This window comes from Haliaeetus albicilla, chromosome 8, assembly GCF_947461875.1.
Source record: "Haliaeetus albicilla chromosome 8, bHalAlb1.1, whole genome shotgun sequence".
NCBI classification, from domain to species: domain Eukaryota; kingdom Metazoa; phylum Chordata; class Aves; order Accipitriformes; family Accipitridae; genus Haliaeetus; species Haliaeetus albicilla.
In genome coordinates, this window is record NC_091490.1 from 18,934,648 (window position 1) to 18,962,618 (window position 27,971).

General features: G+C 39.4%; 1 protein-coding gene and 1 long non-coding RNA gene across 9 annotated transcripts; one reads left to right on the top strand and one right to left on the bottom strand.

Moving 5' to 3' along the window:
• Nucleotides 1-59: 59 nt before the first annotated feature.
• CDC7 (cell division cycle 7) lies at nt 60-20,603 on the top strand. 8 transcript variants are annotated; one of them, XM_069789217.1, is made up of 12 exons: nt 60-722; nt 3,307-3,412; nt 7,080-7,166; nt 9,047-9,182; nt 9,817-9,910; nt 9,993-10,135; nt 12,005-12,090; nt 12,843-12,940; nt 13,779-13,957; nt 15,235-15,317; nt 18,221-18,370; nt 19,411-20,603. In XM_069789217.1, exons 2-12 carry the CDS (start codon nt 3,319-3,321, stop codon nt 19,785-19,787), a joined length of 1,527 nt encoding a protein of 508 aa, XP_069645318.1. In that variant the 5' UTR covers nt 60-722; nt 3,307-3,318; the 3' UTR covers nt 19,788-20,603. The 8 variants fall into 8 exon arrangements, with proteins under 8 accessions (XP_069645318.1, XP_069645311.1, XP_069645310.1 ...); XM_069789210.1 differs by having other exon boundaries at nt 168-722; nt 7,083-7,166; nt 12,005-12,254; nt 12,845-12,940; XM_069789209.1 differs by having other exon boundaries at nt 171-722; nt 12,005-12,254; nt 12,845-12,940.
• On the bottom strand, nt 4,786-27,971 carry LOC138686416 (uncharacterized). The gene is made up of 5 exons (XR_011325771.1): nt 27,889-27,971; nt 12,728-12,879; nt 11,522-11,684; nt 9,342-9,422; nt 4,786-5,139 (listed from the first exon to the last, which is right to left on the bottom strand). It is a non-coding gene; the product is annotated as an uncharacterized lncRNA (long non-coding RNA).

Here is a 27,971-nt window from a genome sequence, read left to right on the forward strand (position 1 = left end):
GGTCGTGTCCAGGGACGGTAATTACTTCGCAGTAATCAAACACACGTAGAAAAGAAAATTCGCGGGGGCTGACCATCGCTGCGCAGAGCCCGAGTGCCTCCCCCCGTCCCGGGCCCCAGCAGCAGCGCTGCCCCCCCCCAGCTCCGTGCCTGCCGGCCGCCTCCGCCCCCGCCCGGGCTCCCGGCCGAGCACCCCCCGCCGCTGGCAGAGGCACCGGAGCCTCCTCGGACAGAGGCTCCGCCGTCCCGCAGCGGACACGAGGAAGCCGCTCAACGCCTGCACGACGCCGGCTGAACGACGATCGCTCGGTCCCCGCCGCACCGTGCTCGCTACGAGTCCGGGCGGACGGTGGCGGCGACCAGGGGCCAGCCGGGCCGCGCTGCCCGTCCCTCGGCCGCGGCACGGCTGCGCGGGGCTGTAGCGGCGGCCCGGCCCGGCCCGGCCCGGCCCGGCCCTCACCCGCCGCCCCGCCAGCGGACGGGCCGCGCTCCCACGGCCGCCGGCCGGGCGCCGCCCGCGCAGGCCCCAGCCCGCCGCCGGCCGGCGCTCTGGGCGGGCCTCTCCCCGGCGGCCGCCCAATAGCAGCGCGCCTTCCTCCGACCGGCGGTCCCATTGGCCGGGGCCGCGGCTTCCGCCGAGGGCCGGGATTGGTGGCAGCGGAGCGGTCGGCAAAAGGCGGCAGCAGGCAAAACCCCGGCGCGTCGCGGCAGCCCGCGCCCCGCGTGAGTGAGTCCCCGCGCGAGCTCCCCCAGCCCTGCCCGCGCCGCGGCCACCCCCCACCCCTCCGGGCCCGCCCGGCGGCCCCTCCGCGGGGACGGGACGGGGGACCCGAGCACACAGCCAGCGCGGCGCGGCCTGCTCCTGCGTGGGGAGGCCCCGCTCTGGCCCCCCTCCTCGGTCCCGGCTGATCCCCGCCGGGGGCGGGGGCGGTTCCCGTGGGGCCGGTCGGGCGGAGGGGCGCTGAGGGGCGGCTCGGCGCGGGGAGCCGAAGTGCCCTTCTTCGCCCTGCTCCCGGCGGCTGCGGCCACCCGGGGAGCCCCGCGCGGGTCCCCCGCCGCCCTCGTGACGAGCGCTCGCCCGTCGCACGGCGCCAGCGCCGCCGTTCCGGCGGCGGCTCCCGGCCGGCGGCAGCGCCCGCGGTGGGCCTGCGGCCGGGGACGGGCGCTTGGCCGAGGGTCTGGCTGCCGGGGCCGTCCTGTAGAGCCAACCCGCTGCGACCAGCTCCGGGTGTTCCCCTTTTGTCTGGCAGCATCGGCATCGTCGGCGCGAAGTGAAGTTCTGGATGCGTGACTTCTGTGGCTTGTCTTGTAACAGGCGGAGTTATTGCCCATCTGTCGAAAACACCGGCTTGCTGCCAGGCTTAACTCAGCCGCGGCATTTGCTTTTCTTAAATGACGAAGCAGAGATACTAATATCAACTTTTGGTTTTGGCATGCCGAGCTTTTTCCAGGGGGGTCTGCGTGTAAGTTCCCACTGAAAGGAGCTCTGCGTTTCAGTGGCAGCAGACTCTGTTCCTGTTAGTGGCCTTGCTTTGGCCAAGGATTCAGCAGCAGTATCACTAATTTCTGTGCACAGGGTTCAAATATCTGACTCGGAAGACCCTGAAGCTATGTGGGCTGTTTGAACCTGTTGCTATCTGTTGGGATTTTTTTTCTTATTTTGATATTATGGAGAAAATTCTTTTTTTTTTTTTTTTTTTTTAATTGGGGATGCAGTTTAACTGCAAGAAAGTTCTTTGAGCTGAAACTCTGCATCATTTTGGTCTTCCTCTTAATTTTTTATCTCTAATGGTGTCTTCCGAGTGTTTTTTAATGTAAACCCAAAATGTCTGACTGAATCAAACTTTGTTTGATGTTCCATTTTGTAACTGTCAAGCCCGCTTCCAAATTAGTAAAACAATTTTTAATATACTCAAGTGTTCAAGGAATTTGGTTCTGCAGATAGCAGCTTGTGTGTTTAACATAAATGAAAGGAAACGACACCTTGACTTATTGAGCCCCTTTCACCCTCCACATGGCCAGCAAACCATGAATGTGTTCCCATGGCAGTTTGCAGGCAGACAGAAGTGTTCTTTTTCCAAAAGAGGTGTTTGTGGCCAGCCTTGAACTGGAAGAGCCTAGAGCTGAGGCTGGCATGGGGCTGAATCAGAGCAAGCAGGCCATGGTGAGCGGCTGGGAGTGTCTGTGTTAATTTGCACCCCTTATTCTGCTAATGAGGCTATGCTATTTCAGGTTTGGAACAGGCTTATCTGCCTACTCAGCACTAGTGGAGGGAGTGTCTACCTGTGAGAGACTAGAATATCTCTAATCTCATTCCATTAGTTTCCAAGTCCTACTCTCCAGCAAAGCTCCCTCAAAAAACAAGGCTGTTGCCTGTCCCTTTCGTGTTGCGTGAGGATGACAGACTAAAGGTAGCTCGAATTCTTTGGGGACAAAATACATTTCTAGCTCCATAGCTGAAACGGATGAATCCTTTCATTTGAAGTTTTTCAGAATATGTTTCCCCCATGTGGAAAAGTTCAGCCAGAACTTTGAAGGTTTGGTGAAGTTACAAGCAAAGAAGATCTTTGAATGGAACCAGTGTTGGGCAACTGTAGGAGCTGGTGCTTCCAGACTCACTTATCATCAGTTATGCTGCCCTGGGGTTCTCTGCCTTTCTTTTCCTCATGAAACAGGATTATCAGACTTTTTTGATTGTACAATATTAGTACATGTCACTAATTTAGTTTTATTTACAATGTTTCCAAGATTTGGGAAGAAGCATTTCAAAATAACCATATGCTGTTATTTCTTGTTATGGGGGAGAGTGACAAATAATTATGCCTTTTGTTGATCTTATACAGAAGAGAGAGAGATCTCTCATATTGAAAAGATACTTTTTTCTCTTGAAATTTCTTTCAGGTTTTCTGTCTTTGTACAGGTGTTGCAGTATGCGATGCAGCTATTTCTGTGTGCATCAGTTCCTTGCCTTTCAAAGCAAACTTCAGGGAAAAGATAATGCTTGAATATGAATGAAGAAACACACAAGAGATGAAAGAAAATCTCTCGTGTCTAAGCTTATCTTGCAGTCTTCCTTCCCTTCCCCCTTTTTTCCTCTTACTAGAGGTAGAGTGGGTTTACTGGTTTGGTTTTATTCTGGGATGATGGGTGACACTTTGTTGTTTTAGGTAGCACAGAGGAGCTTCCTCAGACTCCCTAAATCTCATCTCAGGAACTGAGTGCAGGGCGAGGAAGTGTCTTACCAGATATGCTTGCTCCCCCAGGTGTCCAGAAGTGATCCTCAAAGTCTTGGATTTTTTTACTTGAGGTTTGTTTTGTGATGGAGACATTGTTGAAGTCTCGCTGTGATGAACAGCACCCTCATCAGGCTGAAGACTTCCACGGGAAGCAGGAGCAGAACAGCAAGCTTTCAGGTATGTGCTAAAAGAGGGATTGCTAACATTACGTTTTGTTGCTGATGTGCTTCTTTATCGCTTCAGGAAGTTTCAGCATCAATTATAAGCCTGTCTGTATATGATCCCATTGTATAAAGAGTTAATGAAATGAAAACATTTGAGGTGGCTTTTGATTTTAAGTTTATTCCTGCTTTTCGTTTGTCACAAAACTTCAGCAGCAGTAGTTTGTCACAGCTCGCTAACTCTGCTATTTATTTATCACTATAGATATAGATTTATCACTATAGATATTTATCATATATAGAATATGTTACTGTTAGGGGATACCAGAATTCAAAAAAGGCAGTTCTTGAGAATAAAATTCTCTGACCAGACAAGGACACAAAAATAGTATTTTGCCTTTTAACTTATAATTGCCAGCCTTATCTTTAGATGTGACTTTGTGCACAAAAACACTGTTCCTGCTCTTACCAGAGAAGTTGAACTACGAACATGGGTTCTGATGGTGTTTTTATTGCTCATTTTTGGGTCTCTTTGTGAATGTACTTCAATCTGGACTTCCTGTACAATGCTTGCTCAGTAATTTTGGATGGTCAGCCAGCTTTTATATATAAGTGTATGTGTGTGTATATATAAAATGGCTACTGATTTTCCTAGAAATAGATAGTCCTCTGTCAGTCCCCTGCACATCCATGTCCAGAATTACGTAGAGTCTTGCTGAATAACGTTTAATTGTCTTGCTTTGCAAATGCTTTTGATTCTAGGAAGTAAAGAAATTACTTTAAAATCTGCTCACAGAAAATGTTGGATATTATTATTATTATTATACACTGATGGTACAACGACTGTATGTTCTCTATACCCAAATGGGGATTCAGGCCCCCGGAAGAGAACAGATGATGTTTATACTACCATCTATCAACAAGGACAGTCACTGACTGTTTCTAGCACTTTTCAGGATCTTTCATACCAGAAACTGTGTTGAGTTACTAAATGTTCTCAGTGCCTTGGGTAGGCACTACTCTGGCCTAGGATCTGCAGCCTGTGTCACCCAGGTGTTAGTGCCCCAACAGCATTGAACTTTGTCCAGGCAGGAACCTGAATTCAGTGTCAGACAAAACAGAGTGTTTGGCAGATTCTGTAGCAGTTAATTGAGAGAGCTTTTCATAATTGTTAGTCTCTACCTTAGTACTGTTAGACTGGTGGCACAAAACAACCCAAAATCTGATATGGTAAGGAAAGTAGAAACCTGCCAGTTTCTAAAGACTTAAGAGATGTGCCTTTTGAGTCCTTTTTAGGAGTGTTGCTTTTTGCCAGAGTTAAATCCTTTTTTCCTAACCAAGCAACTTTACTGGTGAAATTCCAGTGCAAATTTTGTGTTGTAATTTTTAGTAAAAACTGAAGCTTAAAGAATGCTCATCAGAAATCATACTAAAATGCAAGTATTGGAACAAAACTGTAAGTTGTTTTATATGGAGCAGGTTAGATAGCAAACTAGTTCTAAACAAGGTTGTTCTAATAGAGCCTGTTGGAACTATATCACTGTTGAAAACAATTTTTCTAGCTCTGTCCTGTGGCTACTGAACTCTTGGGATGAAGTTTGTGTAGGATGCTTCAGAACCCAATAACAAGATTATCTTTGTGAGGGGAAAGGCCCATGTCTTTGAGTGATGCAATAACATTTTGATGTTAAGTTCTTTATAATTCTGTTAAGTGGTTTAATCTCTTAATGTCTTTGAGTATTCCTGGGGAAAATGGAACATGGTGCAAATGTCAGCCTTTCCCCTTCCTGTATTTTCTGAAGATTTCAGAAAGCTTTCTTGAATGTCTTACATTTGTTATGTAATACATGAGCATTTGTGTAAAAAGTTGAAATTACTGTGCAAACAAACTGGAAGTACCATTTTTTAAATGATAAGGCTTTTCAACAACAATTCTTTTTTAGTGACAAAACAACAAGAATTACAGCAATAATAGATACATTTCTTAATAAAGTTCCATGGCAAAGCACATGGGCAATATGAATGCTATCAATTCAAAAAATGTTATGTAGTAACTTGAATTTTTAGGGTTATTTTCAACAGAAATTCTTACTATATTGACAGGAAAATGAAGTGATTCCTCAAACTTTCATTTTCCTACTTTTCAAGTAGTTTAACGTAATCTGGCTCTGTAAAATTGGGGAATAACCAGAATAACTGTACAGTTGACCAGTTTTCATTAGCCTTTTCCTTTGGGGATTATTAAACACAGAGTCCTGTACATCTTGACTGTTAGTACAAGTCTGGTTGTTTTTATCCTAGGATATTTTTGAGGCTTTTAAATATGATTCCTAGTAGAACTGATTAACCTTTTACTTGTATTTGTTGATCAAATGTATCTTAAATGAATGTTAGCAGTTCTGGTGTCGAGCGCAGAGGGTTTTTTCATTACTGAAATATCCCTCCCAAGATGACCTAAAACAAAATAACTTGGAGAAGCAGAGGGAATGACTTAAAGGAAAAAAAAAAAAAAAAAAAAGTATATGGATAGTAAGAGAGGCAGCAGGCTTCAGTTCTCAAAAGTATTTTTAGTATGTTGATCTTTATAAATTTTTTAAATAAAAAAAAAATAATTACAATTGAAAGTTAACTATAACTTGAATTACCACTAATTTATTGGGCTTTTACCAGGAAGAAAGGGTTCTTTAGGCAGACTTCAGATTTTGTGCTGTATAAAGTGAGCTAGCATAGAAGATTGGGGATGCATGCTAATCCATACTTTGTTTCTAGCATATCAGTGATATTTTGAAAATAATTCTCATTGCTTATGACTTACTGTCCTGGTAAAACATAGTAGATTTTTATGTATACAATTTATGTTAAATTTATTTTATTATCCATTTCTAGGATCAAAAATGTATACACATTTTTTTTTCCATTTGATTGACTTTCCAAATACCAGTTTGTGCTTAGTTCTGTATAATAAAATATACTTCACCCTAGCTTTACAGAAATTAGTTACAGCCTCTAAATACTTCGTAGCTTCAAACAAAGTGAATTCTTAGGCAGGGTAGAGACAACATTTAAACTACAAGGATTTGTAAACTGAATGGAAAACTCCATAATTAGTTGGAATAATACAGTACAATATCCTTGTCGTGCCATCTAGTGACTGCAGCATAAAGTGCAGCAACTTAAATGCAGAGCAGACATGGTTTTTGGTGTTTACTATTTTAAGTAACAGTGTGAAAAGTTGCATTATTGATCTTAAAAAAAAAAAAAATAAAATTCTACACTTTTGATTTGCATCCAGTGGATGTGCTCCTGTGATTACAGAAACAACTATTATAGTTTTGTCTTTTATGAAATTGATGTTGCAAATCTCATTAAAACATTTATCAATGATCTGATGTTTTACTAACCAGAAGGGTTTTGCCCTCTCAGGAACTGCTAGGTGGCAGATAAATTTAAAAAAAAAAAATTTTTAAATGCTGCAGTATATAACGGAGTGTGATGAAGAACAACAATAATATCAAGTATGCAAATGGTATTGTCAGCAGGGATAGATACCTGTCTGCTGTTTTTTCCTCTGTTTATGTGAATTCACAATCCTCTGAACTCGTGTGATTTGTGATCTCAAATATAGATCAGATACTGAATCAAGCAATAAAATTCCTAACTTATTTTCCCCATTCTTTGCACAGCAGGAATAAAAAAAGATATTGAAAAACTTTATGAAGCAGTGCCACAGCTTGTGAATGTGTTCAAAATTAAGGAAAAAATTGGAGAAGGTAAATGTTTTATTTTAGCTTGCTTAGACTTAGCTTTCTTTTGGTATTTCTAATTTAAAAGATATAAATGTAAGATCCCAATATATGCAATTTAAGCCAAATGCCTTTTTGATTTACTTCTTGGTCTCTGTAGGAATTCTAATATGTTGCTGAGCATATAGGTGTGTTAATTAGGGACATTTTCAAGGTATTTTCTTGAAAATCTCGTATATTAAAGCCTTTCAAAAAAACCAGCATTCCAGTTTCGATAACTAAAAATTTTTGAGGTAGATTTGAGTAAGTAAGTCTTAACACTCCATTCTTTTTCTCTTTTACATGAGAAATCTGTTTATATGCAGGTGTGTTTTGACATATTTAACTGCTGTTTCTTAAGTTGGCTTTGCTTCCACTGAAACCCTGTGGGCAGAACTGGAGGAGGAGAAAGTTTATAGCTGCTTTATTTAAAAAAAAAAAAATTTTTTTTTTTTTTAAAGACATACAGTATCAAATTTTAGAACACTTGTGTACACCTTGCCTTCAACAGATACTATTGCAGATACCTTCAATAAACGTTAGGTGTGACTGTATGTAGGTTCTTAGGTACTTCTGAGTGTGGGATTTCAGCACTTTTTGGAACTTTACCCATTTGATCTCTGAAATGCTTTGTGACACTCCACACTTTTAAACAAAAATGTTGATGAGAAGCTGGAATGTTTTACAGCTGTTTTGTGATGGAATACCTGTGATGGCAGGCTAGATGGCTAAAAGTTTTTTGTCTTAAAAAACCCCCGGCTCCATTCACCACAGCAATATAAAATTTAAAAAACAAAACAAACAAAAAAAGGAGTTCTGCTTATCATAAAAAAGATAGTATAATTAAACAAAATCTCTGGTTATGAATAGTACTCTGATTTTGCTCCTGGGAGCAAACAATGTTTTTAAAAATACCAGTTGCAGTTCTGCAGCATTATGAGAAAACAAGCTTCAACTTAGGATTCCACTCTGGAGTCACTTTCATTTTAGCAGTTCTTACCACCAAAAATAATGTCTTATGTCAACTTGGTAACCCTTGTTGCTATAATCAATTCTACTGAATGTATGGGATGCTAGATTTTTTTATGACTGCAATAAGTATTTAGAGTTTTTGCTGACATTTTGGTGTATGTATGCACTTACAGACTGTTGAACTAGCATGATGCGAACACAATACCTAAAATGTAATCAGAAGTAATCTGTACTGTTTATTGATACAGAAGAATGCTTCAACTTGTATGTTCAGATATCTCGGATCATTAGGATAAATTAACCTCCTAAGAGGTATATTAGGATATCCTTAAAATTAAATGGGTGGGTCAGTTTATCATACAGTCTGAATACTCGCTTTCTCAAATGAATCTATCACATTCTGTCTACGTGGTAAAGCTCTGGACAAACAAATAGTAAAGTTACACATCATGTGAGAAGTCTTACTTTATAGATAAGGTAACAGTTAAGAAAAATGTAGCAATTTCAGAGGTGCTTTGAATAGTAAAGGCAGTGCTTTCCAGATTAGCATTATATAGCCCACTTACATCGTAGGGAGAGAAGAGTTAGATGTCAGATGAAAGTAAGCTACCTAAACAAGAAAGCAAATCAAAGATAGGAAATTTACATTCTAAGAGCTCTGTGTCCCAGGCAAGTTAGACAGTGTTACATTTGCATTTTTACTGACATAAAAAGCTTGTATACAAGATCACTGAATTCAGTAGTAGAAAAAAGGAACTGCATTTTTCTCTTCTAGAATCTGCTTTTGATGTAGTATCAAGTATACTGCACGATTGTGAACAGTTAGATCACTTCTGTAAAAATCTGAATTGACCTAATTAAAAATGCTGAAGACTATTTTTCTCCCTTCTTTACAGGTACTTTTAGTTCTGTTTACTTGGCCACAGCACGGCTACAAACAGGACATGAGGAAAAAATGGCTCTGAAACACTTGATTCCAACCAGCCACCCTCTGCGAATTGCTGCTGAACTTCAGTGCCTCACTGTAGCAGGGTACATAAAAAAAAATTAACGATTGTCATGACTAAACTGCTGAACATTGTCTCACTGTTCTGTATTTATTTTAAGTTTTGGCATTTCGCTTCCTTTTTTTTTAACTGCAGAAATGTATGTTCTTTTTATCAAGAGCTGATAAGAAATGGAGTGTCTTACCTGTAAAGGATGCTCTTCTCTAATAGTCTCAGTTTACAGACGGTGCTGTATTTTCCATCTGAGAAGTTCTGTGATGTATCTCTGTGATAACAAAAATTCCAGTTCTGAAATGCTTGGAAAAAATAATCTCTTCATCAGAAAATGCAGTTTTAGGAATGAATGCTTGTTGTCAGAGTGTGCTGAATAGCACCTTCTTAAAGTAGTTGGTATCATGAAGGTTAGGTCCTACATTTAATTACAGCAGTAACTACAAACCATGGCCCCACAAATAATGTATGGAGCCCTCATTGCAAATTGCAGAACTCAAATGGAACATAGTAATGAAAGGCAACAGCATAACTACTGACTGCTGATAAGACTGCTGTCAAAATATAAATTAGATTATAAAAGAAAGCCTTACTGAAGTTTTTAAGAAATAAAGGAAAATAAACATCCATCTTCTGGTCTTTATTCAGTGACATTACTTTTGTTCTAGGGGACAAGATAACGTTATGGGAGTTAAATATTGCTTTAGGAAAAATGATCATGTGGTTATTGTTATGCCATATCTGGAACATGAATCCTTCTTGGTGAGTCCCAGACTTTTTATGTGTAGTAAAACTTTTTAATTAAAAGCAGTTGCATAATTACAGTATCCAAATAATCTTTCAGGATGTTTTGAATTCTCTTTCCTTTGAAGAAGTGAGGGAATACATGTTTAATCTGTTTAAAGCGTTGAGGCGCATTCATCACTTTGGTATAGTTCACCGTGACGTCAAGCCCAGTAACTTCCTCTACAACAGGCAGCTAAAAGAGTAAGTCCGTCCAGATGACCATATTGTGATCTCATTTGGGATGTGTGCCTTGGCAGAACAGAGTCAATTAGGCTTTTGGGTTTTTTTCCTTCCAGCTGCATAACATGTGCTTAAGTAATAAAACTAAAAAAGATTTTTTTTTTTTAATTTGTAAAACTTTTCTTTCTGTGTTTAGGAATTTGAGGAGGGAAGGAATTTATTTTTTCATACTTAAAAACTTCATACTGCCTCATAGAGCGACAAGTACTGGAAAAATGACAATTTTACTATTGAGTAAAAGTACTACAATTTTGAATAAGAATGAGAAGAGTAAAATCAGTTTGGGGTTTTTTTTTTTTTAATAAGAAAGCTAATAGTGACTTGTGGTGCATAGACTGATACTTGTAAATTTTTACTCGTGGATAGAGTGAAATTGATACAGATAAGACGGCTGGGCTGTTTTCACCTTACATTGAATTAATGTTTATAACTGGTAGGGCTAGGTTTTTTGCCTGCAAGTTACAATATTTAAAGACTATAAAAAGTGAGGTACTGCTTTTTTGTGAAGAGCTGAAATGGATTGAAAAAGGTACTGTTTCAGTGCTAGCAGTCCTATAACTGTATTGGTGAGTATTGTGCTGTGTACAGTTGAGACACTGAGGTGCTGGAGTGTGTCCAAAGAAGGGCAACGAAGCTGGTGAAGGGTCTAGAGAGCAAATCTTATGAGGACTGGCTGAGGGTTGTTCAGCCTGGAGAAAAGGAGGCTCAGGAGAGACCTTATTACTCTCTACAACTACCTGAAAGGAGGTTGTAGTGAGGTGGGTGTTGGTCTCTTCTCCCAAGTAACAAGTGCTAAGATGACAGGAAACGGCCTCAAGTTGTGCCAGGGGAGGTTTAGATTGGATATTAGGAAAAATTTCTTCACCAAAAGGGTTGTCAAGCTTTGGAACAGACTGCCCAGGGAAGTGGTGGAGTTGCCCTCCCTGGAGGTATTTAAAAGACGCATAGATGCCGTGCTTAGGGACATGGTTTAGTGGTGGACTGGGCAGCATTAGGTTTACAGTTGGACTCGATGATCTTAAGGGTCTTTTCCAACCTGAATGATTCTATGATTCTATGTAGTGAGAGTTTGTAGGGGAGATTTGGTTACGTTTTGCCAAACCACAAGCTTAAAAATTTGAGAAATACTGATTTTTTTTTTTTTTTTCCTAAATCTATCAGAATGAATTCATATTGTCGTTTTGCTCTTCCAGCATTTGTTTGAGCCTTAATCTCTACTGTGGGTGTGGAGGCCATGCAGCTGAGTTTGTCTGAGACCCAGAGAGAGCTGGATTGTCTCTGTGCTGGTTGTAGCAAAAAATAGTTCTTTTAAAGACAGATCTGAAGTGTGAACTAATGTAGTCTTACCTGTTTGAAGACTGAAGTAAATTCCAGTAGTATTGCTTGAAGTCTGGCAAAACTCTCAGCATTGTTAGTCATGTCTGTCTTCACTGCTACATTTTTCCTCTGCCCATGGGAATCCTGCAAGGGTCAAGTCACTTGTACTTGACTGTTGGCTGAAGGTTCAGAGCTGTCGGATTAGAAGAACCCCAGAAAGGAGCTGCTGGGAATATTTTTTTTAATGCCATTGGAGAAAGTATGCACTTGAGAAGATTTTGGGACAAGAAACAATGAAGTAAGATGGGTATAGTGTAAAAACATTGCGGGGATAGGTAAGATAGGACAAGAGGAGGCAAAGGGAGAAAATAGGACTGTGATGCTGGCAACAGTGCCAATAAGCAACATACTGGGTAAAATGTGAAAGAAATATAAGTAAACAAGTAATGAACAGTGAATTGAACTGATTGATGAATACTTTGTGACTCCTGTTTCTAAATTTGTGTCTTTCAGGTATGCCTTGGTAGATTTTGGCTTGGCACAAGGAACACCCGATACGAAAATTGAACTTCTCAAAACTGCCCACTCTGAAGATCAGCAGGGAAGTTGCTTGCAAAATAATCCCACCATAACCTTGGGAAATGGGGGTTCTGTCAGTGTCACAGCACCTAAACAGATAGCTCAACAGTCAGCCTCAAAAGCAGCTGATAAAAGGTCCAGCTCACTTTCAAAAATACAGATTAAACAAGGAAGAGGAGGAAAGGTTCTCAGTCTTTTTTATTAATATTGTTGTATGTTTAATGTATTACTTCATCCAACAGGGGGAGATGTAATACTTGAAAAAAGTTCTGCATGCATATCTTGCTGGGTCCTATTGTGATGCACAGAATCACGGTTTTCATATCAAAGTGGGTAGTTTTACATAACCGTATTGGCATCATTCATTATCTGTTAGATATAATACAATGCCAAAGGCTGTATAAAACCCTAGCATGGGTTACTATTTAGACAGCCTTAACTCTTTTTTTAAGTGACATGTATTGTGGAACTCTTCCCCAGGCCACTAATTATTCATCTATGCTTAGTTACTTAGTTGCATAACAAATGCAGTACAGAGGACATTCACATTGTCTTGGGGCACTTCTGAGGTGTGATTCGTTTTGTAAGCATGTTTGCTGTTCTGTCTAGACCATGTTTTCCTCATCCACAGTAAACTGATGCCTGAAAATGACTTACCATGCAGCTGTTCTTGTTTTATGTCACTTCACACTTTTTTTTTGTTTTTGAACTGTCAGTATCCAGCTGACTGTGTGTTAGATAGGATCCTTATTGTCCTTTTTGTTGGTATTGTAGGAGGATTCTGTGCACCATTCTGTCCAGCGCTCTGTCTTTGGAGAAAGGAATTTCAATGTCTATAGTTCCACGTACCAGGAGAACTCAAGTACAAAAGTAAGAAGTGTGACTCATCAGTAAGAGCAATCTGTTACATATTTGAAAAATTATGGAACTGGTTGTTCTGTAAGACTGGACATTACTCCAGGATGCTGTGAAACTAAAAGTTTTTGAGCAGATTATTAAGAGTGTCTTTGCAGAAATGCTCAAAGGATTTTTCATTTCTGTTTCAGTCCCTTTTGAAACTCTTAAAGAACTAGTTATGTAGCTGTATCCCTAGCTGATCTTGTTTGTATGCTAAATTAATCTTTTTTCCTACACATGTCTGTGCAACTAAGATATACTTAGCTTGTGAAACTTCATTTTTTTATTTTGTAGTTGAAACTGGAGAGAAAATTTGTAATAAATATTTTTCTGTAGTTTTTGTAATTGGTATTTAATATGACAAAGGGGAAACCCCAAATAAATTAGAGGGTTTGGCCAACAGTGATCATCTTATTGTAGAATTAGAGTTAGTGCCTGTGTGTTGCTGTGTCATTTCATGTACATTTTTTTTATTCTCATGTTGAGCCAAAAGAATTCTTGAAACATTATAGTGACTTGAAAAATACTTGCCTTATAGCTTCAGAATATCTAATGTATATTGTTTTTTAGTAAACACTGCAAAATGTTTTCCAATGGGGAAGGAGAGGAAATCAGGATATTTAGAAAGCTCCAGTGTCTTGTTTTACAGATGTTGTGATATTGTTAAAAAGGTTTGCTATCTTCTGTTCTAAAATAGCAGCTTCTTGCTCATGAGCACCTGTTCAGTCTTAGTATTTTAGGAACTGGCCTATCTCTATGTAAAGGGAAGCTTCTTAAATATGTCACCTTCTCTAAAATATCTGCCTTGCAGCTCACAAAACAATCAAAGATGATAGATGTTTCATCTAGGAAGTTAGTAACAAAGAAGAAGATTACTTCTACCAAAACAGCGAGCAATGGGACAGCCAGGAAGGCTGCCAGTGGTTGTCCCTCAAACCTGACCTGTGACTGTTATGCAACGGATAGAGTTTGCAGTGTTTGCCTTTCAAGGTAACTTGCTTTGATAATGTTATAAAATTGTCTGCTATGCTGTCAAGCAAGGTCAGAAACTTAGATTTACTAGACAGCTGATTTAGTAGGTGAAAGATAGCATTTGATCTGTGCAACCCTTAAAACACTGAGTATGCTCCTTTTAAACAAGAATAGTTTATGGAATTCATGCAATAATTGGTTCAAGAGAGATTCACTGTCAATGACTTTTTGTTGTTGTATTTAATTATCCACCTACATGTCTTGTAGAAAATCGCTTGAGTTAACTACAACACTTAGAGAAGACAATACATCAGTCTGTCATTAGTAGTTTTCTAATAGGCCTAAATCATGCCAACACTTTGGATTCTGGAAATCATGAAATGTAGAATAAAAAGGAAACATGACTGGTTTGTATTTGTTAATTTAAAAAATAATGTCTAAGTTTTAATAATAGGTTAGAGAATCTTAATAACTCAGTTCAACTCCATCCCTCTGCAGTTAGTTTTGGTTATGATCTACTATTGCCTTTTATCCACACATTAAGGAACACAGATTAACACAGAGAATTCTGTTTACTAGACATAGCCATGAAACTGTGGGGTCCCTCTCTTACCAGACTGTCAAAATATGGTGATATCAACTTCATTTCAGAAGTATGAAACATGAGGAATTTGCCAGACTCAAAAGAGAAGTGGCCCATAGAAGGAAGGCACTTTAAGCCATACAAGAAAGCTCTGGGAAGTTGGTTGCTGCTTTTTTTTTTTTTTTTTTAAATAATTATAACCTCACACCTTTTAGTTAATCTAACAAAAAGTAAATTCTTGTCAATGCTCAGAAATAGTGAACCTTAGTTTGCTGTGGACTAATACAAAGCCAGAGCATCCACATTCAAGAATCTAGTGCATTTTTTGCCTTTGGTTAATTAGTCTCACCTTTAAAGTTTCCTATGAAAACAAGCCTTTAGCAAAAATGATGCTGCTATTGAATGAAACTAAAAAAGGTCATTGAGAATGACATATGCAATAAGTATTTCTGTGGTATGACCTGATGCTAGATAATATAATAAAAATATAATAATATAATAGATAATATAAGCCAGCTATTATTTTATGCAACATCATTTCATGCTAGGTAATTATAAGATGCTTCAAACTTCTATAAAACTTGGATAGGGCAGGGTTAGGCTGTTTATACATCTGGCACAAGTATATTCTAAAACTAAGATTAAGCATTATTATAATTAGAAATTATTTATCAACTTTTATATTCTAAACATGTTTGTCTCTCATTACAAGGTGTCAGCAAGTTGCTCCCAGGGCAGGAACACCTGGATTCAGAGCACCAGAAGTATTAACAAAGTGCCCGACTCAGACCACAGGTACTGCACAACAGACTGAAACTAATGTATTTTTTCACCTTTTGATCCCCATTTATGCATATTATGTTGTCTTTTTTATGGGAGGGGTTTTGTTTACATGTGAAATTCATTTTGTCATTCCTTCTAGCACTTACCAAGCATTTCCTGATTTTAATTCAAAGTTTATTATTCAGAGTAAGAACAAGTTAGGAATATTTTTCCTGTGTTTGAAACTTGAATATGTCTTTATTCATTTGAGAGGTAGTGCCATACGCAGGAGTTGAATACAATGTGTTTTAAAAGAAAACAAAGCTGTAATTTTTATCAAGTTTCTTGGCTTACTGTGGCTTATTTATTAAAGTGAAATCTTGAATAAATCTTGGGGTAGGGACATACTTTAGACTTTTCTAGACAGATTGTCACATATAGTTTGCTGTCATAGCAGGCATAGTTAATGGTATAATTGCAAATGTGTTTTAGAAAGCATTGGTTAATACTTTTAATCAGATTTTTTTCCTTTTTGCTACTGCTTTATATAGCTGGTCTGTAAATGTCATAATTTTTTCTTACTAAATTTTTAATTTCTCAGGGTTAAAAATGATCAAATTAATAAGTTTCAGTAATCTGGGTAAATATCAGGGCAGAGCAGAGGGATGGGTTTGCATTAGCTGATGCAAGTAGGATGGGAGAGGTTGTGCCTACCTGGAGAACGGAGGAGCAATAAAAGCAAAGTTACCTGTTAAACATTTGGTGTATGACCAGGAGTTTTGACTTATGAAAAAGGGGGATAAATACAAATGTCCCCAAAACTGGATTTAAAATAACAGTTTTTAGCCATGTTCTGCTGAATACCTTTTGAGAAAATTGCCAATTTTCTGTACTTAAAGTGTGTATATATGCTTAGAATAGACTTAACAATACATTTGATCAGCTTATCCCTACATAGCCTTGTGTTCTTTGAAAGACCATCTGTGCTGTGGGTATGACTGGGATTTCAAGAGGTATGGCAGCCTGCTTGGAGTTACTGTGCTGTAACAGCCAGCTTTATGGGCTAGAAGACATCCAGAAATCCAGGACAAGTTTAGACAATCTCTGAATCTGTCTAGACAGAATTTAGGCAGAAAGAAGACATACCTAGGAAATTTTGGACACATGCTGGTGTTAAATATGCTTTCAGACGGTTTTCTGTTCTCTAGGGTAATGGAGAGCAGGATTACAGAAAATATGGGTAAATCTGGAAACCCTTGGGTGTGGCATAGACAGCCCTAAAAGCACTGAGTCAGTGGTGCCGAGCTCCTGTATTATGTCAACAAAGGCCTTAATTAGAACTGGGTAGACTAATATTAATATTTGTGAGATTATGTTGTATTTCAACTAACAAATCTTCTTGTCCACTTCCATCTGGGACTGCTGTAGTCACCTCCTTGTATTCCTGCCAAGTTCTGGTCTCTGTGCTGAGACCAAGTTACCATCTGGATCCAGCTGACCCTATCCAGGGCTACCTTAGTGCATCTGACCCAGGTTCATAGTGCAGGGAATACAACCTAAACTCCCAAGCTGATGTTATACAGGTCCAGTTACACTTCAGCTTGGTTTGTCCCTCTGTTTTTTTTCCTCAGTCTGCCTCACTAGTTGGATAACACTAGGCAAAAGCATCACAATTTTGATGGCATTGCACAGGATCTTGCAGTCTGCTGATGATCCCAGCTCTACCAGAATTGTAGGGCCAGGATTTACTAGCCATTCAGATATAATGTCTATTAATTTCAGCAAGAGTTAAGTAATTAAACTTCTTTAAAGGTCTTGACCTTGATGACTCCAGCTTTCCCAACCAAATACTTGGGGTGATGCACAACACCTCAAAGAGATAGTATGATCTTTTCAACAGCGATACAGTAATGCTAAAACTTTTTTACAGGAACTATGAAGAAGATACAAATTTTTTCCACTGTAAATTGTGCCAAATTATCATCTTGGATTTTTATTCTTTTAATAAAAGACTTAAAATGTGGTTTTGCAACTGAAGTCAACTGAATACTTCCCCCCCCCCAAAGTCCTGTGCTGATAGTGTTTCTAACTAAAATGTCCAAATTAATCACTGCCTATTTTACTACTTATTTTTTTAAGAGAGGTAGAATAACTATGGCTCTATTTCCCAACTGTCAATTTTTCTCTTTAGAGTTTGAGAATCCTTCAAACTCTCTCCTTCACTTTCCTTGCCATCTCTCAAAATGTGCACCTTATTGAGCCAAAAAATTATGGCAGACAGGTATTCTCATAACTTTTAGTATTAAAGTTTCCATCATGCTTTGGCATCTATCCCCAGAGTACTCTCTGTACTCTTCATAACACAATGAAAGCGATGAATACTAACTATTACAGTTCTTAAACTGGCTATCTTGTCAATGATTTCATATTAGAGAGGAACAAAGTTCATAGTAAGATAAATTTTTTAGTACTGTGGCAGCCTCAGTCCCAGAAAAATTCAGATTTGCATTCATTTGTGAATTATTTTTTATTTGTGATCCTTATAGAAGGTTTTCTTCATATGAAGCAAACTTATTTGTTTCAAAACTAGCCAGTTTTTTGCCCCTTCTCATTTCCCTGAGCAAAACAACCTCAAACATTGTTTTGGTACATTTTAAGTTTAGCAAGTTAATGGAATTACTTATGTGAAAAATTTTATGGAAAAGCTTAAACATTCCCTCTGCATCAAAGCAGGAAATTATTCTTCAATCTAATTATAGTAATTTCCACTGTTTTCTGAAGTGTTATCTGTATGACCAAAGTCAGTTAAGTACTTCAGAACATAACTTTTTCTGATAGAAACTTTTCAGGTCATAATTTCTTTTTAAAGAAAGTTGTGATTTTGTTTGTGATGAAATAATGAGTTCAGTTGTTACTAAGTTTGCTTTCAATTGCAGCAATTGACATGTGGTCTGCAGGAATCATATTCCTTTCTCTGCTCAGTGGACGGTATCCATTTTACAAAGCAAGTGATGATTTAACTGCTTTGGCACAAATCATGACAGTTCGTGGATCCAGAGAAACCATTCAGGCTGCTAAAACTTTTGGTATGCAAACCTTAATTATGGGGAAAAGGGGAAAATGTATGCTTGGTCTGCTATTTAATGCAGTGATTTACAATCTATGATTTTTTTTTTTTTTAATATACATAAATATATTTTTAGGTTTGGGAGTAATTTTGGAGGTAAATCATACTTCTTGCATGTAAAACTCTAAAAGTACTAGTCTATAAACAGAGATTTAAGAAAGTTTTGTATTTTTCTATCTTTTATAATTTGTATATGGGGTACTTCATGCCATAGGTTTCCCAGCCTGTCTGCTGCCTTTCACTGAGTCAGGGCCACTTGAGGTGAAATATGCCAGCTAAATGTTTTCTACTGGCATTTGGTTAGAATTTTTGAGGCAGTGTTTCTATTCCTGCAAAATTTGCCCTGGAGGCTTAAGTCAATATGACTTAATATTTAGATGATGTAAACCTTGCTTTCCTGCCCTGCTCAACAAGGGCTAGTAAAAAAAACCAACAAAACCAAACCCAACAGAAGGCCTGTTTAAAAATACAAAACTACCACCACCACAAAACACACAAAAAACTAAAATAACCATTCCCCTAATTGTTTGCAGGCCAAATGCTGCAGCATTTGCTACCTGGAAGTGTAACTGACAGCATCGATTTTCATTCTCCAGACAGAGGTGTAAAAATCAGGGTATCTAATTTTCTTCAGTTCTCTTAAAATGACAGTGAAATGCAAAAAGGTGGTGTGTGGGGTATGTGACAACCTGTCACTGCGTAACTTCACAAACCAACCCAAACAGCTTTGTTCTGAGCAGAACTGAGACTATTATCCTTCTGACTTGCTGGGGCTATTGCTGTAAAACATGGCTGGCTGGGGGGGGAGGTGTTGGATTTGGTTTTTTGATAGTTTGGGGGTTTGGGGTTTTTTTTGTTGTTGTTTGTTTGTTGTTGTTTTTTTTTTTTAATGCTGGTTACGCTTCAAGACATGAAGTTTCAAGACATGAAACAAACTTAGAAGTTACAGTTGCATAGAAAGTATAATAAAATGTCGCTTGCTGTAATTTTTTTTTCTAGGTAAATCAGTTCTGTGTACCCAAGTTGTCCCGGCACAAAACTTAAGAACCCTCTGTGAGAAGTTGAGAGGAACAAATAGCAGCTGTAATAGATCCCAGGGTGAAGTGCCCAGCAAGTCTGTAAATGACTCAGCTTTGCCAGTTCCAGTAGACAAACCATCTGCTCCCGAGACACTTGGGAAACAAATTCAACACTTAAAGAGCTTTCAGGAAGGTGACGATGCTTTGGAAATGAAGGCAACAGACATGAAAGGATGGGATCAGGTTCCTGATGAAGCATATGACCTACTTGATAAGCTACTAGACTTAAACCCTGCAACAAGAATAACTGCAAAAGAGGCTTTGCTGCATCCTTTTTTTAAAGACATGAGGGTCTGAGAAGAGACCATATTCTGTTATTGCTTTCATACATTTTATGTGGAAATGAGATACTGAGGTAGTTTTACCTTGTTGTCCTCAACATTTACATTCATTGAAATACCATCATACTGTGCACAGAACTACTGAAATTTTTTCTTGTACAGTTGGACAGCCAATGTCAGTTTACTTTAAGAAATACTTGGAGATGTAAAAATTACATAAACATCACTAACATTGTCTTCTTCTAAGACACTTCTGAGGGGTTATTGCTGTGCATACCTGTTCTCTGAGAAAGTTCACTTTGATCAAAAACTACAAAGAAAAAGAGTTTCACAAGCTCTATGCTTAATTCTCGAGATACTCCCTTCAAATTTACAAATTTGCCTTAAGGTATGACCAAAATAAGAAAGTGCTTGAGAGACTTTTTTCTGTACTTGCATATCTCTGCTTTGTTCCCAATTAGTACATGGGGGACTGAAAATGGAACAAAGTGTGTTAATTTCATTCAGAGTATTTTCAGAGAACAGTATTACTTTGGGAGTGTTGCTAGAGGAGGGGCCAGGTGCTGGAGGTTATATCATCAAAAGAAAAGCATAACTGTTTTAAAAGTACGTTTTTGTTCCAGTCTGGTCTTTCCTACTTAGGCAATAGTAATAAATGCAGTTACTCATTTTGCATAGCCCATGTTTCCTCAGTGTCATGGGTAACTGTCAATATTCAACAACTACTGCCTTCAGAATGTCTTGTGTGACACGCATAGGTTTGATTTCTGTTATGGAAACTGATCTTTTTAAAGAGTATCTGTTAAATAAAGAATTTGTTTTTATAACTTCATAGGATTGTCTAGAGATGCTTCTATAAAAATAAGTCAGGTAAGGTTTTCCTGTGGGATGTTTCTGTTCAGGAAGAATTATGCACATTTGTTTCCTGCATAAATTCCTCAAGTAATAGAAAACACTTTTCAGATAGCTCTAGTATGTATGACTGTCACAGTGGAAGTATCTTAATTATCAAGGAAGTCTTACCACAGAGTTAGAAGCTAGCTATTGTCTGGTCCTAAGTAGGAAAACCAGCCTTAATAACCTTTAACCCTGTATGTTCAATGTGCAAACTAAGTTACATCATGTTCAGCAGAAGTTACTCTAAAACCCTTGCTAATTCTGGAGACTGAAACTTAATAGTGTTTTCCCATGTACGGTTCTTGAAATGCTAATGGAGTTGTTGCTATAAGAGGTTACAAGCCATTCTGAGAAAAGATTGCTGCTTTGATAACTTTTGCATAAGCCTTCTCATATGAGCTGGTGGTTATGATAGTGCAAAGGTCCTGACCGCAGCTGGGGCTGAAGATACATTATTTCAATATATTCAAAATCTTGAATACATAGAAAGTGATGGTAATGTTGCTCTGTTCCTGGCATCAGCTGTTAGAGAAAAATATTTGCAGATGTCAGAATATTGATTGCAGAAAATCTTGAAACCCACAAGACCCTGGGGCCCAGGTCTTAGTAATTTTTGCTGTTTATATAATTTCAACACAGCACGTCACTGAGAAATTATTTATCTAAAGGAACTGTGGCCAAATTTGGCAAGCAATGCTGTCTGCCAGTGTCTGCAGATGTATTGTTTCCTCCTACGTTCACTCATGCTGTCTATGGTCTTATGAGAGCACTAGCTTGACAACAAGCAAAAATATGTCAACTATCTATTGTGAACTTTCTAAACAACTTCAGCTTTTTAAGCTTTCCTGCTAACCACAGCATTGAGCAGCTCCTTGCAGCAGGCACTACAACAATTAACCACTGCATAAGTTTAATGGCCAAAAAGGGAAAACCATTGCTAATGGTGTTTTTACCAAAACATTTAAGGGTAAATAAAATTCTGTAAGGAACAATTCTAAGCTCACTATATTCCATAACAAGCTAGAAGAACACGTTGTAATTCCTTCTTCCAGATAGCTATTTATTTAAAACCTGGAGAGGGTTTTTTGGGGAGGAAGGATAAAGTGAAAAAAAAAAGTGTGAACAAGCATATGCTTATGAAGTACTTTTTGTAGCACTCTACAAAAGAATGAAAGCCAATGTTAAATGCAGTGGGCTCTCTATAAAAAAACAAAACAAACATAAAATTAAGGAAAATGGCAAGAAACCACTAGATATGAGCAGTGGTGGCCACTGAGTTTTCTGCTTCTGTCTCCTGTGGTTCTAAGAATATCCCAAAGCCACAGGTAAGAGCCAAGTATCAAGATTAAAGCTTAATTACATGATTTGAGATGTTTATAAACTGAATGTGAATCTCCTACCATGAGAGCTGCAATTAGAAGAAACTCCGCACAGAAATGATGTTGCTGCAACACATGTTCAGCAGTTGTGAGGCTGCAGCTGGATTACTGTTAAGTTCTGGACATCATGCTATGACAAGGATATTAATAAATCCGAAAGAAACAAAAAACAGCAGCAAAAAGCAGCATGGACTTGAAAGATGAAGAGCAACTGATATCTAGAATCCTGAGAACAGCATGCTGGGAGCAAATCTAAATACATCTGTGTATCTAGCATAGGGAAGACTAGCTTATTCTCAGTACTAAGGTCAGGTGAGGAACTTGTGGCATGTGTTAAGTTTATGATATTTTCCCTAGTTGTAAATTATAATTAGGAAACAGGAGGGCATCTTATTAAGAGTGCCTGAGGAAACACCTGCAAAAGAGCAACAAACTTTTTCTGGATAATACTGATAATAAGGGATAAATCAAATTCTAAATTCTGTTGAGTTTATAGTCCTATTACTTTTGAGATTGGACTCACTGAGTGTTTTCAAAGCAAAATACTATGTGGATAAGAAAATAAACAGGACATCAATATTCTGTCTGAGAATATTCAGTATCCTCCTTATTTTATGTATTTGCCGTATCTAGAGTTTATATATTCTCTGCTCTCCAGAAAGTAAAAGCAATGTGGAACCAATATGCAGCCAAGGCTTCCTGTGCAGGTGCAAAAGGCTCTCCTGAATCTTTGAGTGGCCTCTTGAGGACACCAGGTGTGATGGGATTCTAAAGTGTTTCCATAACTGCCCGACATCCAGCCAAGTTCCTATGGTTGGGAGCTATGTTGGGCCTTAAGGTAGAACATGAGGGAGATTTTCATTCCAGGGTGCCTCTGACACGAGTAATCTAGCAATCAGTGCGTTGTGGTTTTGCAGGAATAAAATACACATCAAACTCATGGTGGGGCTTTGTAATCTGTGCTGGCTACAGTGAAACATCTTATTTTGGATATGACTGCCAAGCAAAAAACATTTCCTTTACAAAGATGATTTATTTTCCTAGCATCTTTCTGACCATTACATTCTACTAGTCAGCAAAATGCAAAGAAAAAGAAGAAAATCTTTAAAGCTTGCTTCAAATATTTGTTGGTGATGAAGAGGTATGTTCTTCTGAACTAGATGACATATGTAAAAGAAAGTGTTTGCATTTAGCAAGGCACACCTGAAATTTTCCTACCTCCTGAAGGCAGAGTGCACAACACAACAGAAGTAAAAAAAAAAACCAAAATGGTTTTCCCTCCTTTGTTCAGTTTATCACCGCATTTCAAAGACACTGCGGCTCTGGGGAGAAAACGACTAACCATTGAAGGCACTTAATAGAACAGCAGCATTTTAAAGGAAATTAACACTTAATGGCTTCATGAATTCCTATTCTGTAATTAAACAATGTCTTTCAATTGGTAGGCTTATAGCAAGGACAATTCTCTGAGACATTCCTCAAGCAATGTCTTTACTGCAGCATAGTTGTAAATGGTTTTCTTTGGGGGGGGGGGGGCAGGGGTTGTATGTTTGTTTTTTTTAAAGCACATAGTGAATTTTTCTGCTAATGTAGCCACAGCACGTTCACTTCAAATTCCTCTTGGATCTTTTCCAGAAAACAGAACATGTACTAGGTCAGTGGCAGTACATGTGTGGTTCATACTCCTTGCTGCTGCTGCGTTCCTGGCTGGCCAGTTCAAGGGGTAGTAAATATTTAAATTGGCAGCCTGCACACAGTGGGTGGAAATTGGATACTCCCTTTGATCATATGCTTACAAAGGCCAACATATAGAGTTTTGTTACTCTGGTAACAAAAAATTTCTGGTACCACTGAGGTGAGGGTCCAGTAAATTGGGTATTTTGCATCAGGAAGGTACAGCATAACTCAGATAACCAAGGGATTTTAAATGTGCCTGTTGTGTACTTAATTCTGCCTCTCCGTGACTCAGCCCTTTTTATTTTCATTGCCTTTGACTCTGCAAGAATATTATCCCTATACAATGCTTTATTGTATCATGTTAAAAAATAACCACTATAAGCATTCCTGAGTATCCCCAGAGTATCATTTATTCAATTTCTGGAAAGACTTAAATCCTCCTGGGGGGATATGGCAGGGAAGAGGGTGGTTTTGTTACATGTTATTTGCTTTCTCGCATAAAGTTCTTCCATCGTTTTCAGAAGAGTCAGATTTTAATCTAAACCCTAATTATACCTTTGTTTCGAAAATACTAGCGCTAAGAAGTGTTTTACCTAAGGCATCCATTTGATCCATTTCTTTTATATGGCATAAACAAACTCTTTGTAACAAATAATGCACAATTAGTCTTACGTCTTAATGTGAATAAGTAGGGATGTAGCCTAACAATTGGAATATTTGAAGAAAATTAACTTTTTATGAGGAAAGGTTATATAATTTGGTTTAATGAATGCCACAGGTCATGTCTAGCAGGAGGCAGCTCATTGATAAAATCTCTTGTACTTTCCATTCCTGGTTCCTCTCATCACCTCTCCCCAAAAATCCTGCCAGAGGATCAGATTCCTGCACTCTGTGTTGCTACAAGGTACATCTTTAATGATTCTTTTGCTGCTTTGAATGTTACTGGGCATTATGTGCAAACCACCAATTATTTCCATTTCCAAGTGTTCTAGGAGTCCTCTCTAGAGTCCTGCTTCTGCTCTACTATCCATTTGCTTGTTCCAATGATCTCAGTTTCTTTATCAAAACCCTCGCTTGGACTTGGCAGCGTAGTAAGAAATTCTAGAGTTCTCTATAGCATTTCATTTTTCTTGTCTGTAGTCCTGTTTTATCTGATCTGGGAATACCAATTTCAACTGAAAGAGGAAGTTTAACTTCTGCTGAAATTTCTACTACATGTCTATGCACCTGTCTGTCTTTCACTGGAGGAAAGTGCTGAAGTGAGACAGTAAACTGAACTCGGAGGACACAAAATGCTACAGCCAGCCTTTTTCTTGATTCTGTAAACAAATCAACATCTTTTTCCTTAACCAGATTCATATTCAGCTATAAAATTTGTTTCAAAGTTGCTTTCAAAGCTTCCCCAAGAGTTATTCTGCCTTCCGATTGCCAGCCCACTCCCACGGGCTGCCTCAGCTACTCATGGGGCTCCTTCCACACCTCAGAAGTGAGGGGACTATGATAGCTGACTTACTGCAGGGGGGTACAAGACTCAGATCAGGGATCTTTTTGTTCCTTTAGTACTTTTTGTTTTAATGGATGGAACTAGGGTGGTTTACCATGGAGAATTCACAGCAGCACAGTATTGTCCTGCACCCAGCTTGCAGCCAAGCAATTATTGCCTGCTGGGATCCTTCACGTGTGCAATCTGGCATACGTTTTCCACTGCGGATTTGCTTGCAACTAGCTCTGTAACTTGAGTCACATTCATTATAGTTGCTTCATGAAAAAACAGTATGTAGTTGGAATTTATAGGTATTTACCCCAGTTTTCTTTGTAAAATTCACAGTATTCTGGAATATTCACTTACAAGCAGCCCATTCTGGGAGGGGAGAGTGGTTTGAGTTACCTCCCGATTGCTATGCTTTTCACTTGCTAAAAATCAATGATTCAGTAAATTTGATGCATTATGCCTTAGATATGGTAAATGTCATAGCAGCCAGCAAAATGAGGACTGCATAACCCCTGGTAAATTATTTTGGACATGGATGCAAATATCCTGGACCAACAGTGCTCCAGAACTGCATTCCCTGGCCTTCTTTCAGAACTTATAAAATGAGACTTAATCTAGGGGTTTTCCTTGAAACATTCCCATGAAGATTCATCACCTACGATTTCCATAGAGCACATAAAACTGATTAATAAAACCTACAGTTTCTAGCCATTTTGGATCCTAACAAATTTGGTAGGATATTATTGTGCCACTTCAGCTGATTGCTGCTGAACCACACAGCTCCTGCTCTCGTACCACCTTTAGGACTGCATACTGATCCTTGGAGTTGAGAGTATAACCTGGACGTGCTTCACTCCTCTGCCTGCAGCCTCCCAGTAAAATTTGAGGTAAAAAATTAAAATTACCAAACCAATTATTTTTCAAGTGCTGACTGACCATAATCAGAGTTTGTGAGATGGTATTGTTTTGTTCTATTACATACTAATTATTAAAAAGAGGTAGCCATACCATCGTGCTTACAACTCACTGGTTTTAACCCTGTAACATTTGTATATCAGGGCCATGAAATGCTGAGACATACCACACATCTAAATTGTAGCTACAACGTCTCTATGTCAGTTTTAAGCACCTCAGTACATGTTAAGCTTTGGCATGCAAACCTGAAAATTAGATTTACTACACAACTTTAATATTTTAATGTCACTCATCCCCTATTGCTAGTATCAGCCTAAGTGAAATGCTAATTTGCAACGTTCAAAGAAGTCTCAGAATATCCAGGGGAGAAATTCAGTGCTGTGATTCAGCCAAGTACATGTTGTTTAGGTTAATCCCAGCAGGTCTATTTTGTATCTTCCAGTGCAACAAACTGGAGTTTGGAAAGTAATTCCTTCTCCTGATTTTACTGGAAATAACGAGAAAGGCTTCTGCAAAAACTAGGACTACATTAAATAAGAGGTCAAAAGAAAAATTCAGGTAGCACAAGAAACACACCTGCAATCATTACAGATGGTGGGGAAAGGGGTGCTCACCTCTGAGAGACCAGGACAACTCTGATCAGCAGTGCCCTGAGATGGCTTCATGGCCTCATTTGTGTGTGCATGTGTGTTTCAAAAAGTGCTGTTAGGTGCTGAGGCAGGGGTAAGTCGGCTCTAGATGGCTGTGCTCATTCTCTGAGCTTTGTGTGCCTGGATGGCAGGCATCCCCACGCCCGTCACTTTCTGGAAGTCTGCTAAGGAAGGGATGGAGGAAAGTGGGGATGTAGTGCTAAACTAACTCTGCTAGTTTCAGTGTCTGGGGCAGGGGCAACTCGTGGTCCCAAAAGCATTGCAACTGGCAGAGTTTTAAAAGTGTCCCATATGCCTGAGCAAGAGAGCTGTAGATGCAGAAGAGGAGCTCTGCCGGCCGCAGGCTCTCGAGGTGGTGGTTACCAGGAGGGCAGCTCTTCCAGGGCACCACTTACGGCCCAGCAGAAGAAATTATTGCTCAGCAGCTCGCATTGGTCCAAACAGTCAGCTCCAGCAGCTGCCCAGGCCCAGAGAACGTCACAGGGCCATGCATGGGTGTTTCCTCACACCTGGGGCCGCGCAGGGTTTCGGGGCAGGAGCTGCAGGTGTGGAGGCAGCAGCAGGGAAGTGCCCTGGTGGGGCTTCCCCCCCCCAGCCCCCTGCTCAGAGGCAGCAGCCTGCCGCCTCCCTGACACCCTTGGGCCCTGCATACAACACAAGCAGCAACCCTCCTTTTCTCTTCCCACTAATCTTTTCCAGTTTATAAAACTGACAAACAGAGGGTAATAGATGGCTTTTAAAGATATGCAGCTTATTTATCAGGAGGAACAGAGTTGGATACAGCAGCACAGGATTTTTTCCTTATCAAAACAGATGAAGAACTGAAAGATGGATGCTACCAGATACCACAATAAATTCAAATTCCCATCAAACAAACTGTAACAAGTCATTAACATTCCCCCCACTTGGAGGGAGATCTTCCTGTTGCTCTGTTAGCAGAAACATACCGTTTCTTGTTAAGCCTTATTGCCATCAGTTCAGAATTAAGTTTTTCTAGCAGCAATAAGCAAAAGGTGTTTCCCTCCCACCCCCTTCCTTTGACTTCTACATTCTCCTTCCCCAAAATGTGTTTATCAAATATATAACGCATAATTAAGTATACCAGACCTAAGCACAGGAGGGATCTTCAACAACTCTTCCAAACTTGCTGGTGACCAAGGAGTCAGAAGAGGCCTCCAAGCTGAGTTCCT